Source organism: Rattus norvegicus, chromosome 11, assembly GCF_021556685.1.
Source record: "Rattus norvegicus strain SHRSP/BbbUtx chromosome 11, alternate assembly SHRSP_T2T, whole genome shotgun sequence".
Taxonomy (NCBI): Eukaryota; Metazoa; Chordata; class Mammalia; order Rodentia; family Muridae; genus Rattus; species Rattus norvegicus.
In genome coordinates this window covers 64,960,335-64,978,008 of record NC_141544.1, presented here as the reverse complement: position 1 = coordinate 64,978,008, position 17,674 = coordinate 64,960,335, and the positions used below count along the sequence as shown (strand labels likewise).

At 38.4% G+C, this 17,674-nt stretch overlaps 1 protein-coding gene across 1 annotated transcript in view; it reads right to left on the bottom strand.

The window, feature by feature from the left end:
* The window catches only part of Hhla2 (HHLA2 member of B7 family), a 57,896-nt gene extending 49,951 nt beyond the window's left edge, over positions 1 to 7,945 (bottom strand). The window contains 4 exon segments of the mRNA XM_087577258.1: positions 1,746 to 2,063; positions 3,198 to 3,350; positions 3,353 to 3,466; positions 7,882 to 7,945. Of these exon segments, the coding sequence (XP_087433384.1) occupies positions 1,746 to 2,063; positions 3,198 to 3,350; positions 3,353 to 3,466; positions 7,882 to 7,945 (649 nt within the window).
* Positions 7,946 to 17,674: the final 9,729 nt, after the last annotated feature.

The window sequence follows — 17,674 nt, the reverse complement described above, 5'->3', positions numbered from 1 at the left end:
TTTTAAACAGTTTTGAGACTGGAAGACTATGAAGACCTTTGAAGTTGGATTGAATGCACTTTGTACTATAATATGGTCATGTGCCTTTAGGGGTTAGGAAATGGAATGTGCTAGTTTGAATGTGCTAGTTTGAATGCAAATGGCCTTTCTGGGCTCATATAGTTGAATGCTTGGTCCCCAGTTGATAGAACCATTTAGAAAAGATTAGGAGGTGTGGCTTTGTTGGAGGAGATGTGTTTCTGGGGATGGACTTTGAGATTTCAAAAGCCACAGCATTCCCAATTAGCTTATCTCTCATCTATCTATCTATCTATCTATCTATCTATCTATCTATCTATCATCTATCTATCTAATCTATCTATCTATCATCTATCTATCTAATCTATCTATCTATCTATATATATATATATATATATATATATATATATATATATATATTTATCTATTTCTAATGGATCAGATGCAAACTTTCAGCCACTGCTCTAACAAAATGCAGGTCTATTTACTGCTCTAATTCCTACCAAAATGGCCACGCATTCTAACACTCTGCAACTGTGAGCCCAAATTAAATGCTTTCCTTCACGAGTTGCTTTGGTCATGGTGTTTTGTCACGGCAATAGAAAGAGAACTAGCTAAGAAAGCAAGTCTCAGTTAAAACTTCATACCTAGTACATGACTGTCATCCTGGTTCCTTCTCTGATGGGATGCTCCTGCTATCAGCCTCTTCTTAGGGAATGTGGACGGAATCTCTCCAGGCTGCACTGGACAGGGCTTGTGTGAGAATGAGAGGTTCTGAAAGTAAAATCTTTTCTGGAGCTGGAATTACCCTGATGCTTTACTTTTGGTGAAATGAAATCTAAATTTCTGCTTAAGGAGATGGGCACATGTTGTCTTCCGACAGCTACTTCCTGATTGTTTTTCTATACTCCAAAATGAATCCAATATGAGGCAATGGTTTTAAAAATAGAATTTGGGCTTCACTGCATTTTACATAAAACTAACACTCTTATTGGGGAGAAAAAATAGGAATTATAAATGCATCCTTATTTTTCCATTCTATATCATCAAAAGGGATTTTATCACTGAGCATAGAAGCCTTCTTTGAAGATCACATAACACATGGATAACTAAAAATTCTTGAGACACATAATAATTTTCATAACATCAAATATCCTTATTAAGGGATGAAATTGGGGTTTCCTCTGTGACAAGGCCATAGAGTAAGAGTGGGGAAGTCAACCACGTTACCCAGAAAGCCAACTACATGGCCCACATTCTTTGACTATGGCCAGTAGACTAGAAATATTCCTTATAAACAAAGATTTTGGCAACTGAGAGGAGTGAAAAATGAGCAGACCTGAGTACATCAAGAATGGGCTTCATATATTATGTGGTCATTTTTTCCACCAAATTAACGTTTGCCAGCATCCAGTAGTACCCAATGCTAACTTCCCCTGTGCCTACAGCTTCAGCTCCCAAACCAAAACTATAGGGTATATATTACAAAGGGCAGTGAGCAAGAATTGAAGGTATTTATCTTAGAACCACCAAAACATGCGTATTTCCCTTCCTTTAAAAACACAGAAACAATGAAAAAGAACTCTTCTGGGAGTAGCTGATCAAAAGATGGTTGTGTCTCCTACCACCATGAGGAAAAGTAGCTTCATCAGTGACATTTTGAAAAGTCTTACCGAACCTTTGTTGTAACATCAGAAGTTGATTAGCCAGTCCTATTTGCAACTTACCTACATGCACCCTGTGGAGAGTGAGAAAACTACACTCAGTTGAAGAAACATTACACAAATGTTCGCCACGATCTCACACATGACGATCTTTCAAAGTGACAGGGAAGGAACTGTGATCTATCAGCTCTTTATTCTATGAGAATTGAGGGTAAGTAGCAATTGTGTCCTGTGGTGAACTCATATTCTAGTCCAAGACAGAGTATCTCCCATTTTCTACCTCGAACCAAGTAACATGAAAATTTTGGTTTGGTCAAGAAAAATTGCTCCTGACCGTACACCAGAGTGAAATGGAGTCACTTTGATTCCTCCAATGAGCACCTAACAACAAAAACAAAAAGTAGTGAAGACCAAACCGTTGGGTGAATTTTCTAAATTATCCTTGTGATTAGGAAGGAATGCAAGTGATAATACTTATGTATGCGGGAAAAGCTTTCTGACATTTGTATTGTAGTGTTTCATATAAGAAAAGTGGTCCTTCAGAGCTTCCAGGGACTAAGCCACTACCCAAAGACTATACATGGACTGATCCTGGGCTCCAACCTCATAGGTAGCAATGAATAGCCTAGTAAGAGCACCAGTGGAAGGGGAAGCCCTTGGTCCTGCCAAGACTGAACCCCCAGTGAACGTGATTGTTGGAGGGAGGGTGGCAATGGGGGGAGGATGGGGAGGGGAAGCCCATATAGAAGGGGAGGGGAAGGGGTTAGGGGGATGTTGGCCCAGAAACCGGGAAGGGGAATAACAATCAAAATGTAAATAAGAAATACTCAAGTTAATAAAGATAAAAAAGAAAGAAAGAAAGAAAGAAAGAAAGGAAGAAAAAAGAAAAAAAGAAAAGCTGTCCTTATTCCATTTTAAAGATTCCGTCTAACATTATATTAGGCCTTAAAGTTGTTCTGAAATGTAGCCTTCCAGGGGGAAAGGTCCTGTATCATAATTCTTCCACTCTGAAACAATGCACCTGCCGCCAAGTCTGGCAACCTTAGTTCAATAGCCAGTATCCACATGGCAGAAGGGCAGAACCAACTCCCACATATCATTCTCTGAATTCCATAGGCACATTGTACCATCCTGTTCCCCCAAATAAGTACAATAAAAATATTTTGAAGATTAATGTTCAAAACAGCAATAGTAATAGTCAAAGTTAATAAATCTTTTACCTGGGGAGAATCAGAACTTGTGATATGCTAAGAGACATGTATTCCTATGTAGGAGGAGGAGCTATAGAGAGATAAACAAAAATTCATGGACAGATTTCCTGTTTTTATTCAGTGTATAAATAATAAGGTAGGTACTTCTATTTTATGAATAGGAGCTGATGCTCATAACCAATGCAGCCAAATTATCCCTGCTGCAGATGGGTTTTCTTTCTTGTTTGTTTCTTTGTAGATTCGTTCCAAGTAGTTGCCAGCCTTGGACAGAGCACCTGTACACAAGACGTCCAATGGAGCCCACCTGCAAAGGCTCACTCTCGCCTCCATGTTTTCTTGAGAAGAGAATTTTCAATAGCACACTCAAAAGATGAATTGGATCCTGTAATATTCTCTGTACTTTTAATATGAAATGGACCAGGAGCCCCAGTTTCTTCTGAACTGCTTTCCGGGATACAGTATTGTCCATTTCCCATGCGATATGTGAACGAGGATAAACACCCAGGATACTGCACACCAGGAAGCAGCTCTCTATGTTCCTCTTTATATAGTTCATTACCAGCGTGTGGAAAGCTGCACAAGAGAAACAGTGGGGTATGAAGAACTGTGGCCAGTAGCTTCCTTATCAATACCTATGTAATAAGAGCTAGAGTCTATGAGCAAGGTTTCTCAGTTTCTTAAAGGAAAACTAGATCCAAACAAAAACTGCAGAAGCTTAAGATCAGGTGTGGTTACCCAGCAAGCACAGAGAGAATATGCTTCGATTCACAACAAATAACACTCTCTAGTCTCTAAACGTACTTACCTGACAAATGTAATGGCCTTACTGAGGAAGAAACCGGATCGAAATCTATAGAGTTCATGTAGCACTCTCTGTATTCTTTAGCTACTGACTCAGCCTATTTGAATTTTGTTTTTTAACATACAATTCTGAGTCAACACATAAAACAGTTAAAGCAGTCAGAGGAAGAAGGAGTGAGAATTATATAAAACAGCTTAGCAGAGGATTTCCTCCCAAAGCTCACACAGTGCTGTACAGAACTCTGTTATACAAAATACTGTATGTAGAGAGAAACTCTTATAAACATTGCCTGTCAATAAAAAAAAATGGCCAGTGAGCAAAGGCAAGAAACAGGAGGTAGAACACTGGCAGGAAGAGAGAGGATTCTGGGAAATAGTGAGAGAATAATAGGAGACACAGGGAGGTTCAAGGGAAGGATGAAGGCAGTAAAGCAGCAGGTAGTGGATCTCAGGACAGAATACAGAGAGATTCAAGTGAGATGCTGAGGGGACAGGAATGAAGAAGTGGGACAGGACTGAAGAAAGGTAACTAACCATGACATAGACATAGAATATTTTAATGATTAAATAAGTTATGAGCTAGTCAGGGGATAAGCCAAAGCTTTTGTCCTAGGCATTTATTAATAAATAATTAATCTCAGAGTTGTTATTCTGGGAGCCAGAGCTGGGAAAGAAAAACTTGGAATTTAAAAAAATTTTTTTTTGGTTTACAACCCTAGCTGTGTTACACACTTCCTTACACTCTTACTCACTTGACAGTATACCTCAAAGACAATGTAATCTCTGTTCTGGCCCACTACACTACAGCAAATATTGCAATAGAATGGTCATGATGCTTATGGTTTTCTAACGCACATGAAAGCAGTTCTACACTTATATATAGTCACTTACATGTGTAATATCTTTATAATTGCTTTGTTTCATTTGAAATGAGTTCATTTCATGGACTACAGTCTGGCCTCAAGCCATTGGATCTGACTCTTCCAGTCTCCCTAATAGTATAATTACAAGTACATGCTAGCACACATGCTCCATAATAGCATTATGTCTTGAAAACCATGCTTGAAAACCATCTTTAATGGGTGACCATTAAGTTGCCATCTGTACAAGAACCCATCTCTCAATGCTCAGTGAGCATTGTGGAAGAAAGGGCAAAAAGACTGGTAGCCAGAGGTTAGGACAAGTGTAGGAAAACAGTGTCTTCTGGGCATGACAGAACAATTGCACCCATGAACTTACAGCAGCTATGGTTGCCTGCACAAATCCCACAGAAGATCTAGCCACTCAGTATTCAAGAACAGAGAAGTCAGGGCAATGAGCCTCTATGCCCAGTTGATACTGGCTAGGGAACGGATATAGTTTTTGTTAGACATATGCCCCCCTAATAGGTTGACCATGTGTAGAAGATGGTCCTATGACCATACATATATGAGCAGCACTAATTAGATTTAATGGGTTATTTAAAATGAAAAAAATGAATATAAATTTGAAGGTCTAAGAGAAGTTGAAAATATGGAATGGGGATTGGATATGATAAAAATACATTGCATACCTATATAAATAAAAATAGTATATGCTAAAATAATAAAATACAACTGCATTAATAGCAAATTTATAATAGTACGAAAACTGATTGTGAAATAAAGAATGCTAACATACCATATGAGATCAGCACACTTGTCATTAACATTACTATATCAACAAGAATTCTTGGTAGTATAATTAATTATGAATAGACAATGACATTATTTCAATTGTTTATGTTTTATTTTGATGCCAGTGTAATTAAACATAAACTTGACCATTGGCAACCATGAATACATTAATCATATAATATGGCTAGAGTTACATTATAGTTACTACAGAGAGGATAAAACCATATAATATCAACAGTAACTTCATTTGAATTACAAAAAGGCAATTTAAATTTAATTCAGTATTTCTACTCACCATGTTGGAAGAAAATTTTAAGACTGATGATATTCAGTGCTAATAGAACTACAGGAGAAATGACTGTTCTTATGCTGCTGATGTCACTGGAAAATTAAAATCTTACCTCTGCTACTTTTATTTCAGATAATTTGTCATCATTTTATATAACTATAAAGACATTCATCACAACTGAGTCTGTGATGGAAAACACTGGAAGTCCCAAACACAGGGGAAATGGCTATATTAATCATCACGTCCCTATACTATGAGATATTATGGAATGGGCACAGTCTATGATATTAAGCATTAAAACAATGAGGTAGATTTGTAGGTACTTTAAAGGAAGATATTAGAATACCAAGTTCAAAAAAAGCTATTTCAGAATTGTATCAAATTATATCCTTACGTCTTACTAAATTTTACATACACACTTACCTCCCACTTTAGCACAACTTTGTTTCTGACACATTCATTTGTTCTTCCCACAGGGAAGATATAAATTCCTTCACCTAGAAGGCTCGATCTTTTGACAGTCAGAGAGGCATTCCCATGGTGAATTTCACTGTGAAAGAGGGATGTCCAGTTTGCCTATCTTAGGTACTTTGCCTCCAAGTGATCCATGCCATGATAGAAACTGTGAGTGAGCATAGTTTTCTTAATTTCTCCAGTGAATTACAACTTGAGTCCCACTCTTAAAGGGGTAAGGGAGAATTACAGTTCATCATATCTTCCACGAATACGTTGCTCATTATTACTAATAATTACTGAAGAAGGCTGGGAAAAATATGTCTAACATCGGAACAGAGACAAAAACAAAGAGGGTTAGTGACAGGTGCTTGAAAGGGCTTAATGTCCAGAGTACCTGAGTGAACGTCCACTCAGAATAGCCTGAGGACCACATCATCAAGAAGCCCTGGATTGCTAGTCATTAGAAACAAGTCCTGACACTGTGATGGAGTATCTTCCCCTTCAGTTGAATCTCTAATTGAATCAAAGTAATGATGTGGTTGGTGACTATCCAGACCATAAGCTTATTAGCTTTTAACCCACTTGTCCAACAACAGAGAGAGTCTGTCTCTCTCCAAATCACTGCTGTAGTACAGGAAAGAGTAAATGTAATGGAACTCAGCTTTGATACCTCCTGTTATATTAATAGTTTTTGAAGTTAGCTAGAGCCACAAGGCCCTAAAACTGGGGGGTGGGAGGATTAGTTTTACTGGGTCAATAAGCATGTGGAGCACTGAGAAGACAATTCTTGGTTCAGCATTTTGTTACCAGTCCGGAAGTTAGTCTCAGCCCAAGATGGCATGGGCCCGGAGACCAAGAAGAGAAATGAAGTACTACATTGACTTTGGCTTCAGAGTATGTATTACGCTTATTACTTTTCATCATACTGAGAGAACGCCTGATCAAAAGCAACCTAAGGAAGAAGATATTTATTTGGGCACATTGTTTTGTAGGACTCAGTCCATCCTGGATAACTCTATTGTTTCTGAGTCTGAAGTGAGGCAGGACATCATACTGATAGGAGCATCTGTTGGAGGAAACAGACAAGAGGAAAAGGGACAAAAGCAAGGTACAACTCCCTAGGATTTCCATTATGACCTATTTCTGCCTGCTAATCCCTTGTTCAGTGTGATCTTCAACAGCTGTACCTTCAGCTTCAACAAAGGGACTTTATTATGCACAAGGCAAACAGAAGTAGAAGGACAAATAGAAAACAGCTAGTAGATAGAAACCACAGACAGAGAACAAAACGTCACCCATCAGATGCATGTAGCATCATGAAGAAATAATCAGAATAGTCTGAGTGAGAAAGTACATAAAGTAAGGCCATCACATCACTGCTGAATTCAGCGTTGAGGTTCTCTCCACTGATAAACTTCTGGCTTCCTGTTTCTACTGGAGGCACTTTTATATTGTGGGATAAACAATAATAATGTCTGTAAGGACTAGTTTGCCTTCTATCTGTTCTTAAAGACACAATGTTTTGAATGTGTTCATCTGCTTGCTCCCTCCCTGTGATGACAGAATTTTAGAGGACGCGTACTAAAACCATGCATGAGCCTTATACAAAGAGGGTCTCCACACTCTCAAAACCCACTTTCAAAAAATATTTAAGTAGTACACTGTTAGGTCTCATATATCCAGAAATAAGCTCACACTGGATTATAGAAAGATTTCTAATAGTTAAATAAAAGCCAGCACACTTGTGAAAGCAGTTCGCATCTACCAAAAGGAATCATTTCCCTTACCTTTGGCAGAAGAGACATGGGGCTCTCTATTGACATGTACCTGTGGTTGCATATCAAAACCCATGCTGGCGTCCAGGCTCCTTCAGTCTCTAATCACAACTCCTTGTTATAAATTTCAAAATCTATGCTAGCCTCTGGACCTTCCTCCAACTCGGCCAGGTACTCATCCTCATTATCACCCAGCCCCGCTTCCTATTCTCTCTCTTTGTTGTCTCCTTGCTCTTTTTGTATCTCTTGTTCTCTCACTATCTCCACTGTTTTCTCCTGCTCTTCTCCCTTCTCTCTTAGACAGTCCTGGCCACGCTCAGTCTACTTCTCTTTCTCCCTGATCTGGACTCATCCAGATGACTCTGGGTATTTTTTCTCTCTTATTTACAATAAAATCCTTCACCTAAATCTTATTATGGAGCAGCCATTTCAGTGGTTTCTTTTCTGTACCTCCTCACATACATACATAATAATTTTCCAACATGTGTTAGAGTCCCCATCTCCTAAGTTTTCAGAACCTCTCAAAATAACACCAGTAGCCGGAGCCAAACATTTAACATACGAACCTGTGAGGGACAATTCACATTCAAACCACAATAGGGCCACACTCACAATACCTTATAAGTCAGACAAATGAAATTTGGGGAATATTATTCCAGACTTAAATATAAAATGATAATCCTCTTGCCTTATCAGATTTTTGTTGTTGTTTTATGTGAATGTAAAAAGATTAGAAAAATCAAAACAACTCAAGACGAGTAAGGATTTTTGTAATGAAAACTTAACTTTGCCATAGCATTGGAAACAGCATCCCATTCTTTGAATAATCATAAAAAAGCGAAAGTAGGTCCGATTTTCTTCTCTGAATTCTAAGATAATAAAATGATAAAGAACCTTCTATTATGAACATTGGAAGAAATTACTTAGGATTTTTGTTAATGTAGCTTAAGAGTGAACAACTGGGCGCTGGAGTTGCTCTGTTATACCCTTTGACCTTGTCCAACCCTCTGAGGATGTTTTTCTCCTCCACGCCTTATCACACTCCCAGAGAGACTTAGAGTCTCTCCAGCAAATGAGAGAGACATCCTCGTGCTAGGAAAGCAGCATGGAAGGCATAGTGGATAAGAAGTGACTGGGGGCTGATAACTGCTCTGCTCTCTCCCTCCTCTGCTTCAATAACTGACAAACGGAACAACCTGAAATCAAAACACTTCTGTACAGCAAAGTAGGCAGCCTACAGGAAGGGAAACATCTTTACAAGGTAAACATCTTGAGGGTTAGTATACAATAAGGTAACAAAACAAAAGTAAACATCAAGAAAATAAGTGCTAAAGTTTCAAAACTAAAGAGAGTTTTTAAAAGATGGAGTTCAGAATATGTTCCGCATCCTTCAACCTCAAAAAGTGCAAATTAAAATTGCCCTGAGATTTTGCTTTACTCCAATCAGAATGGCCAAGATTTTAAAAATAAGTCAGGAAATGCTGGCATGGATATGGAAGGAGGAGAACATTTTATTCATCGCTGCTATGAGTGCAAACGGGTAGAGCCATTATGGAAATCAGTGTGGAGGTTCTTCAGAAAGCTAGAAATAGATCTACCCTGTGTTCCAGCTCTACCACTTCCGCAAAGACACTCAAAGGTCACTGTATCTTACCATGGAGATATTTGTGCTTCAGTGCTCCTTGCTTCTCCAGTCACAATAGCCAGAAAATGGAAATAGCCTAGATGTCCATCCACTGATAAACAAGTAATGAAAATATTACTATTTGCATAACTGAGTGACAGTCAGCTAAGTGAACACAGCACTAAAATGACTCCCAATCGCACACGGTCGTAACCACAGATCAGGACATCACCCAACCCTCGTCTTCAGGTTGGGTGAGAACGGAGGAGAAGAAGAGGGGTACGGAAGGAGTTGGAAGAGTGATTATGGCCAAAATACCTTGTGTGAAATTCCCAAGGAATTAATAAAAGTACTTAAAACAAATAAAACCAATGAGTAAGTAAAGACTCACTCAAGAATCCTTTTGTGTTATAGTTTTTAATATAATTGTTCAGTGAGCAGCTATTTTAAAGTGATTGCTGTACATTCAATGAGCACCTGTGATGTTCAGCTGACTAGCTTTGTATCTACATCTTATTTATTTACAAAAGTTAAGGGTTTATATGGCTCACGTGTGCAAAGGCCAGTTTCACTACGTTCAGATGCAGCAAATCTGGCATCCAGATGATCTCACTATTCAAAAAAAAACCCCTCTGTTCTGACAAAAATAACCATTTTTACCAGAACTGATACACATACGAACTCACAGAAACAATAGCAGCATGCGTAAGTCCTTCATGAGTCCAAGCTAGTTGGTACGAAAATACTTAGAGGGGAAGGGAAAACTGGCTCCTCGCCCTAACCAAGAAGCTATCTCTAAATGACAACGGCTTGCAAAGGAAAAATTAGTTTTCTTCTATGGATATATTAACCACACTTAAATGTAGGCCCCCCTGTCCAGATGGACAATGTAAGAGAAATCAGTGGCAATTCTGGAAATTTCATTTTTATCTCATACCGTTTTGTTTGAAGATTTTTTTTAACCTTATTGGACTTTCACTTTATGATACGGTTTCTGATTTTGTGTTTTCAATGGTGTCTGTGTGTGTGTTACTCAACTTTTTTCTTTATTTTTTAAAATTTATTTTTTAATTATTATTTCTAGTTTGTTTTCTAAAGAGAGAGAGAAAGAAGGCATGGAGTTGGATGGATAGGAATGTGAGGAGGATGTGAGAAGAGGGGAAAGAGGAGGACTTGTGATAAAAATATATTGTATACAAATTATTTTCAATAAAAAGAACGTTTTGCTACTATATGTGTGTGTGATACATTTACCAAAAATTTATTTGTATAATAAAACCTTCTCTAAATTTGTAAGAGGTCTAAACTTTTGATTTTGGCTAGTGTGATAGTTCAGCTATCCTATTGAACTGAAGGTTCTAAATTTTATTTCTATCCATAAACTGACTCAATTCGTAAGGGACTTTAGTATAGTTCTGCTCTGATGCTAATTATTGCTGGCTCTTTTAACTGTGTGATAAGCCTTCTAAGATCTGATGCTTATGAAAACACTTTATCTCAATGGCGTTCTCTAAAATAAAAATGTTAATGATGGCTTAAAATATAAAGAATCTCTGTGATGTAACCTTGAAAATCTGTCAAGCTGAGGTACCAAACTTCTACTCTGAAATGGTACCAAATTTCTAGTGACTTTAGTAGTAGACAACATAATAGAAAGAGCTTTAAGTGAAACCATGGAAGAAAACACGATTTTTAACTCAAAGGAACACTTCTAGCCTGCTGTGTCTGCTCATCAACAAACCAATCACCCAGGAAATCCCCCAGTGCTGAGGAGATAAAGCTGGTTTGGACCTTTTTAAATTCAGAATATTTGAACATACACAATGAGATGACTTAGGAATATGACCCAAAACTAAGTACCACTCATTTACACCCACCTATACATTACACACATAACCTAATGGTAATTTTCAGTTTCACTCTTTTGGTCTGTGTTTTCCCTGTGTCCTGGCACACAAGGCCAGCTGTGGACTATCCCACCCGTGGAATCACATCACCGCTCAAAACGTTTTAGCTCTTGAAGCAGTTTGGATAAAGAATGCACAAATACACAGGCTATAGTCAATCTACTTTTTCTGTTACTGTTAATCTCAGATGATACAAATAACTAACACCCGGATTACAAAAGCAGTTACCTTGAGATCCATGAGGGGACAATGTGATAACAGAGACGAAATGTGCCTTCATGTCTCGCAGAGCTCATGTTAACTGTGTTAACTGTGCTGCAGAGGGGAGGGGGAAAATGTCATGGATTGTAACTACAAAAGAGGATTGAGAAGAACTACAGTGCCTGGCTCCAGGAGATTACTTTATTATACAGGCACACAGATAATTTGTCATAGCCATTACACACACTATTATATAAATTCAGTGGCATAGAAGTTCGTCCTGCATTATTGGAGAAAATCCAGTTATAATACAACCTTAAATACCATGTTCCTGGTTTTGTTTGTTTGTTTGCTTGTTTGTTTTCTAAGAGCACACGTTTTTGAGGACACTAGCAGGATCCATCACCACATCTACATTATGATATTAATGTAGAGGGTTGACGTCACATTGAGACCTGAGTGTGCTGTACGTTAGTCGCTGATAAATGGCTGTTGAATGAATAGGGATTTGGCAGTGATCCTACAGAGGCTCTCTAGACAATAGCTGTTATTTATAAAGCTTTCTACAGCATGAATACATTGCCTTATAGTAAAATAGACTAAAACCAAATTCAATTCAATATTAAATGCCAGTGATAACTATGACATTGTTTATTATCACATATAAAAAGAGCCAAAGCATAGCACCAACCTTAGTGTAACCCACAAGGCTGCTGTTAAAATGGGGGCCGGGGAGCTCCGAGTGTCTCTGTTTGAATGTGAAATGTTGCATATGGTCGTGTATTCGAACCCTCAGTTCCTTGTTGGTGGTCCTTTTTTCTTGCTGAGGTTTACTTGATGTGGCCTTGCTAGAGGAAGATGCAGATGTCACTCAGATAGAATATGGACTTTGAGAATTTATGGTCTGGTCCTACTCTCCCCTCACTGCCCCCTTTTGTTCTTCTGGTCAATGATCTCTCAGCTCCTTGCCCCTGCCACCTGTTGCCTTGCCTTCCCAACATGTTGAGCACTTATCCCCCAAGGCAATGCAAGTCCAAATACAATCTTTCTTCCAAAAATTGCTTCTGCTCTTCGTGTGTTATCACAGCTACAGACAGACAAGTTACTAACACAGATGATTAGCTCCTTGTCCACACACGACATAGTTCCAAATAAAATAGAACTGATTCTTCTTGAATGATGGGATTACAGTTAATTTTTTATCTTTGAGAAACAGTGTCTTTAAGAATAGCCTATAATTTGTCTTAAAATCGCTAGAAGATTTTAAAGAACCATTTGGCGGTTCTACAATTGAGAATGTGCTTCAAATATGCCGTAAGATATAAAAATTTTAGAATGGTTAGAATTATTCTAAAAATTTAAATTAGACTCCTCCATCAAAACAAAATCCGATAGCATAATTTATAGTTTCAATATCACGTTTTAAATGCTAGAAGGAAATAATTAAATTTGCAACTTTTGCAGAGTTTCTTCAACTTGACTCATTTTCTGATTTTCTATTAAAATGTGTTCATTTTCTGTTAAGCTTGTTTGTATTTTATTAAAGTAGATTTGCTTAATAATTAGAAAAGCAATAAAGAAAAAATAAATGTTAAAATATAAATGACGTCAGCATATATAACAGGACTATTAGCTTCCATCCCTTCAAAGCAAGAGCTAGAATATTTGGTAAAATGAAAACTTTTATAAAATTGTACTATTTATTAAAATAAGATGCATTTCATCTTACAGATATACCTACATGTGGAAGATACTAATATATACTATATCACAATGACAATCTGTGAATGAGAATATTAGTAGCTAGAAATTTATTTTTTAAAGATTTATTATTTTTATTTTATTTTTATGAGTATTTTATCAATATGTATGTATGTATGCATGTACGCATGTATGTATGCATGTATATATGGATGATGGATGGATATATATCTACCTATTTCTAGCTTCACTAATCCTTTTTTCCTTTTAATTTAATTTTTATTTTTTATTGGATATTTTTTATTTATATTTCAAATGTTATCCCCTTTCCCTGTTTCCCGTCCATGCCCCCTTCTTCTATAAGGGTGTTCCCCAATCCACCCACCCACCCACCCATTCCTGCCTCCCTGCCCTGACATTCCCCTACACTGGGGGGGTGGCCAGCCTTGGCAGGACCAAGGGCTTCTCCTCCCATTGGTGCCCAACAAAGCCATCCTCTGCTACATATGCAACTGAAGTCATGGGTCTGTCCATGTATACTCTTTGGACAGCGGTTTTGTCCTTGGGAGCTATGGTTGGTTAGTATTGCTGTTCTTATGTGGCTGCAAATCCCTTCAGCTCCTTAAGTCTTTTCTCTAACTTCTCCAGTGGGGACCCCTTTCTCAGTTCAATGGTTGGCTGTAAGCATCTGTCTCTGTATTTGTCTTGGTCTGGCAAAGCCTCTCATGAGACATCTATATCAGGCTCCTGTCAGCAAGAACTTCTTGACATCAGAAATAGTGACTGGGATTGGTGGCTGCATATGAGACGGATCCCCAGGTGCGGCAGTCTATAGATGACCTTTCTTTCAGTCGATGTTCCACCCTTTGTCCCTGTATTTCCACCTGTATTTTGTTCTACCTTCCATGAAGGACTGAAGCATCCACATTTTGGTCTTCTTTCTTCTTGATCTTCATATGGTCTGTGAATTGTTTCTTGGGTATTCTAAGCTTTTGGGCTAATATCCACTTATCAGTGAGTGCATACAGTGTGTGTTCTTTTGTGACTGCATTACCTCCCTCACAATGATATTTCTAGTTCCATCCATTTGCCTAAGAATTTCATGAAGTCATTGTTTTTGATAGCTGAGTAGTACTCCAGTGTGTACATGGACCACATTTTCTATATCCATTCCTCTGTGGAAGGACATTCGGGTTGTTTCCAGCTTCGGGCTATGAACACAGTGGAGCATGTGTCCTTGTTATATCTTGGAGCATCTTTTGGGTATATGCCCAGGAGTAGTATAGCTGGGTCCTCGGGTAGTACTATGTCCAATTTTCTGAGAAACCTCCAGACTGATTTCCAGAGCGGTTGTACCAGTTTGCAATCCTGCCAACAATGGAAGAGTGTTCTTTCTCCACATCCTCTCCAGCATCTGTTCTCATCTGAGTTTTTGATCTTAGCCATTCTGACTGGTGTGAGGTAGAATCTCAGGATTGTTTTGATTTGCATTTCCCTAATGACTAAGGATGTTGAACAATTTTTTAGGTGTCTCTCAGCCATTCAATATTCCTCAGCTGAGAATTCTTTGTGTAGCTCTGTACCCCATTTTTAACAGGTTTATTTGGTTTTCTGGAGTCTAACTTCTTGAATTCTTTGTATATATTTGATATTAGACCTCTATCAGATATAGGACTGGTTAAAATCTTTTCCCAATCTGTTGGTTGTTGTAATGACAGTGTCCTTTGCCTTACAGAAGATTTGTAACTTTATGAAGTCCCATTTGTCGATTCTTGATCTTAGAGCATAAGCCATTGATGTTCTGTTCAGGAAATTTTCCCCAGTGCCCATGTATTCAAGCTCTTCCCCACTTTTTCTTCTATTAGTTTGAGTGTATCTAGTTTTCTGTGGAAGTCCTTGATCCACTTGTACTTAAGCTTTGTACAGGGTGATAAGAACGGGTCAATTTTTATTCTTCTACATGGTGATGTTCAGTTGAACCAACACCATTTGTTGAAAATGCTATCTTTTTTCCACAGTATGGTTTTAGTTCCTTTGTCAAACATCAAGTGACCGTAGTGTGTGGGTTCATTTCTGGGTCTTCAATTCTATTCCCCTTATCTACCTGCCTGTCTCCGTACCAATACCATACAGTTTTTATGACTATTGCTCAGTAATACATCTTGAGGTCAGGGATGGTGATTGTTGGTAGTCTGTCTAAGCTACCACAGCTACCTGGCAATAGCCAGGTATGCTCTGCCCCACAGTTGCCTAGCAACAGTCAGCTGTGCCTGACACTATATAAGGGACTGCTTACTCCCTCCTCTCTCTCTTGCTCTTACTCTTCTCTTCTCTACTCTTGTGCCCTCTTCCCCTTTGTCCCTTCTCTCCCCATTCCCCTCCCCCACTTCCCTCCATGTGCCCATTGTAGGCCTCCTTTGTTCCTTTCCTGTCCTTTCCTCTTCTCTTACTAAACCTTTTCCATGTGGTACCATTTTGGTTTGGTGTGTTCTCTCTGGACCTGGGACAAGATTTAAATCCCAACATTGATTTCCCCAGAAGTTCTTTTGTTCTTGAAGATAGATTTCACTATCTTGGGTTTTTTGTTATTCCAAATGAGTTGCAAATTGTTCTTTCTAACTCTATGAAGAATTGAGTTGGAATTTTTAATGGTGATTGCATTGAATCTGTAGATTGCTTTTGGCAAGATGGCCATTTTTACAATATTAATCTTGCCAATCCATGAGCATGGGAGGTCTTTCCATCTTCTGAGTATTTTTGTATTGATATTCATAAGGGAAATTGGTCCGAAGTTCTCTTTCTTTGTTGGATCTTTGTGTGGTTTATGTATAAGCATAATTGGGTAGTGTTCCTTCTGTTTCTATTTTGTGGAATAATTGGGACAGTATTGGTATTAGGTCTTCTATGTAGGTCTGATAGAGTTCTGCACGAAACGAATCTGGTCCTGGGCTTTTTTGGTTGGGAGACTTAATAACTGCTTCTATTTCTTTTGGAGTTATGGGACTGCTTAGATGGTTTATTGGATCCTGATAAGACTTTGGTACATGGTATCTGTCTAGAAAATTGTCCATTTCATCCAGACTTTCCAGTTTTGTTGAGTATAAGCTAGCGTCACTAATCCTTAAAAGAATTCCCTAAGTAACTGTCTTCATTTTCCTTTAGCAGGCTTCCCTTAACTTACTCTGTATTTCTGTTTGTAGGCCATATCAAGATTGGCCTTTGTCACTGTCACCAAGAACTTCCATATGATATCATTTGTAATCTTACTCAGCCCCTGAATACTGTCAGCACAGTTGACTACTAGCTCCCCATGGAAGACTCTGCTCTGGCTTCACAGTACTGAGTTCTGTTACTTTTCTTTTCACTGGACCCTTGGTCCTTTTATGGTGGTTCTTCAGCTTGCCCTGATTATGAAGAAACAGAGAATGTTCCCAAGCTTTCTACTTTCTCTATCCAGCCCCTCTGTACAAGAATCTGTTCTAGATTCCTTTTGCACCAAGATTCTGGAACATGTCCATGGAGTCAAGGTGGTTTAGCATGAGTCATTATTCTACAGACATCACTAAGTCAGCATGAGCCTTTGATAAGTGCCTTTCCCTTCTGATTGTTTTGCACTCCACACTCTTCAAAGCTAAACAGTAAGAATGATCATGTGCTCCCTCAAGTACTCACTTCAGTAACTGACACGAAATTCTCCCACTTCTTTAAGCCAGATATTAAGCTTGTTTCTTCCACATCCTCAAGCCCCATATCAAGTCATTGACTTGTCTCTTGTCTGCCTCTCCCTTACTCCATTGTCTTCACACTGCTCCAAAGCACTACCACCTCTTATGCTGAGATCTAAAAACAGGCATCTGGATGATTATTACCCTTGCCTCCTTATAGCTCACTGTCAACACAACAGGCAAGAACCATATTTTCAAATATCTAAGTCATTCTGTGATATTCCCCTAATTAAATCTGACAGTGGCTTCTCACAACCAAGAGTAAGATTTAAATTCTTCTCCCTGTACATTGAGCTCTCTATGATCTGACTCCTTCAACCTTCCCCACAGTAGCCCATAATGTATATTCTCAAAGACTCATGAACACTAGTACTCCACTCCAAGGGTCAGCCTAAGCATGAGCTGAAAATTGGGTCCTCGAGACAATTTAATTCCTGTATTTTCAATAAAGTGACTAATTACAGTAACCTACTTATCATCCAAGATAAAATACCATGAAGAAAGTACACAAAAGCTTGATTTAACACTGTAGAAATCGGTTCAGCATTCAGCGAAGTGAGGCAGTTAATGAGTATTTGGCCCTATTTTTATGCCTAGGTTTTATTTTTAGACATTTATTTTTTCCCCCTCAAAGCTGCAGAAAGCTT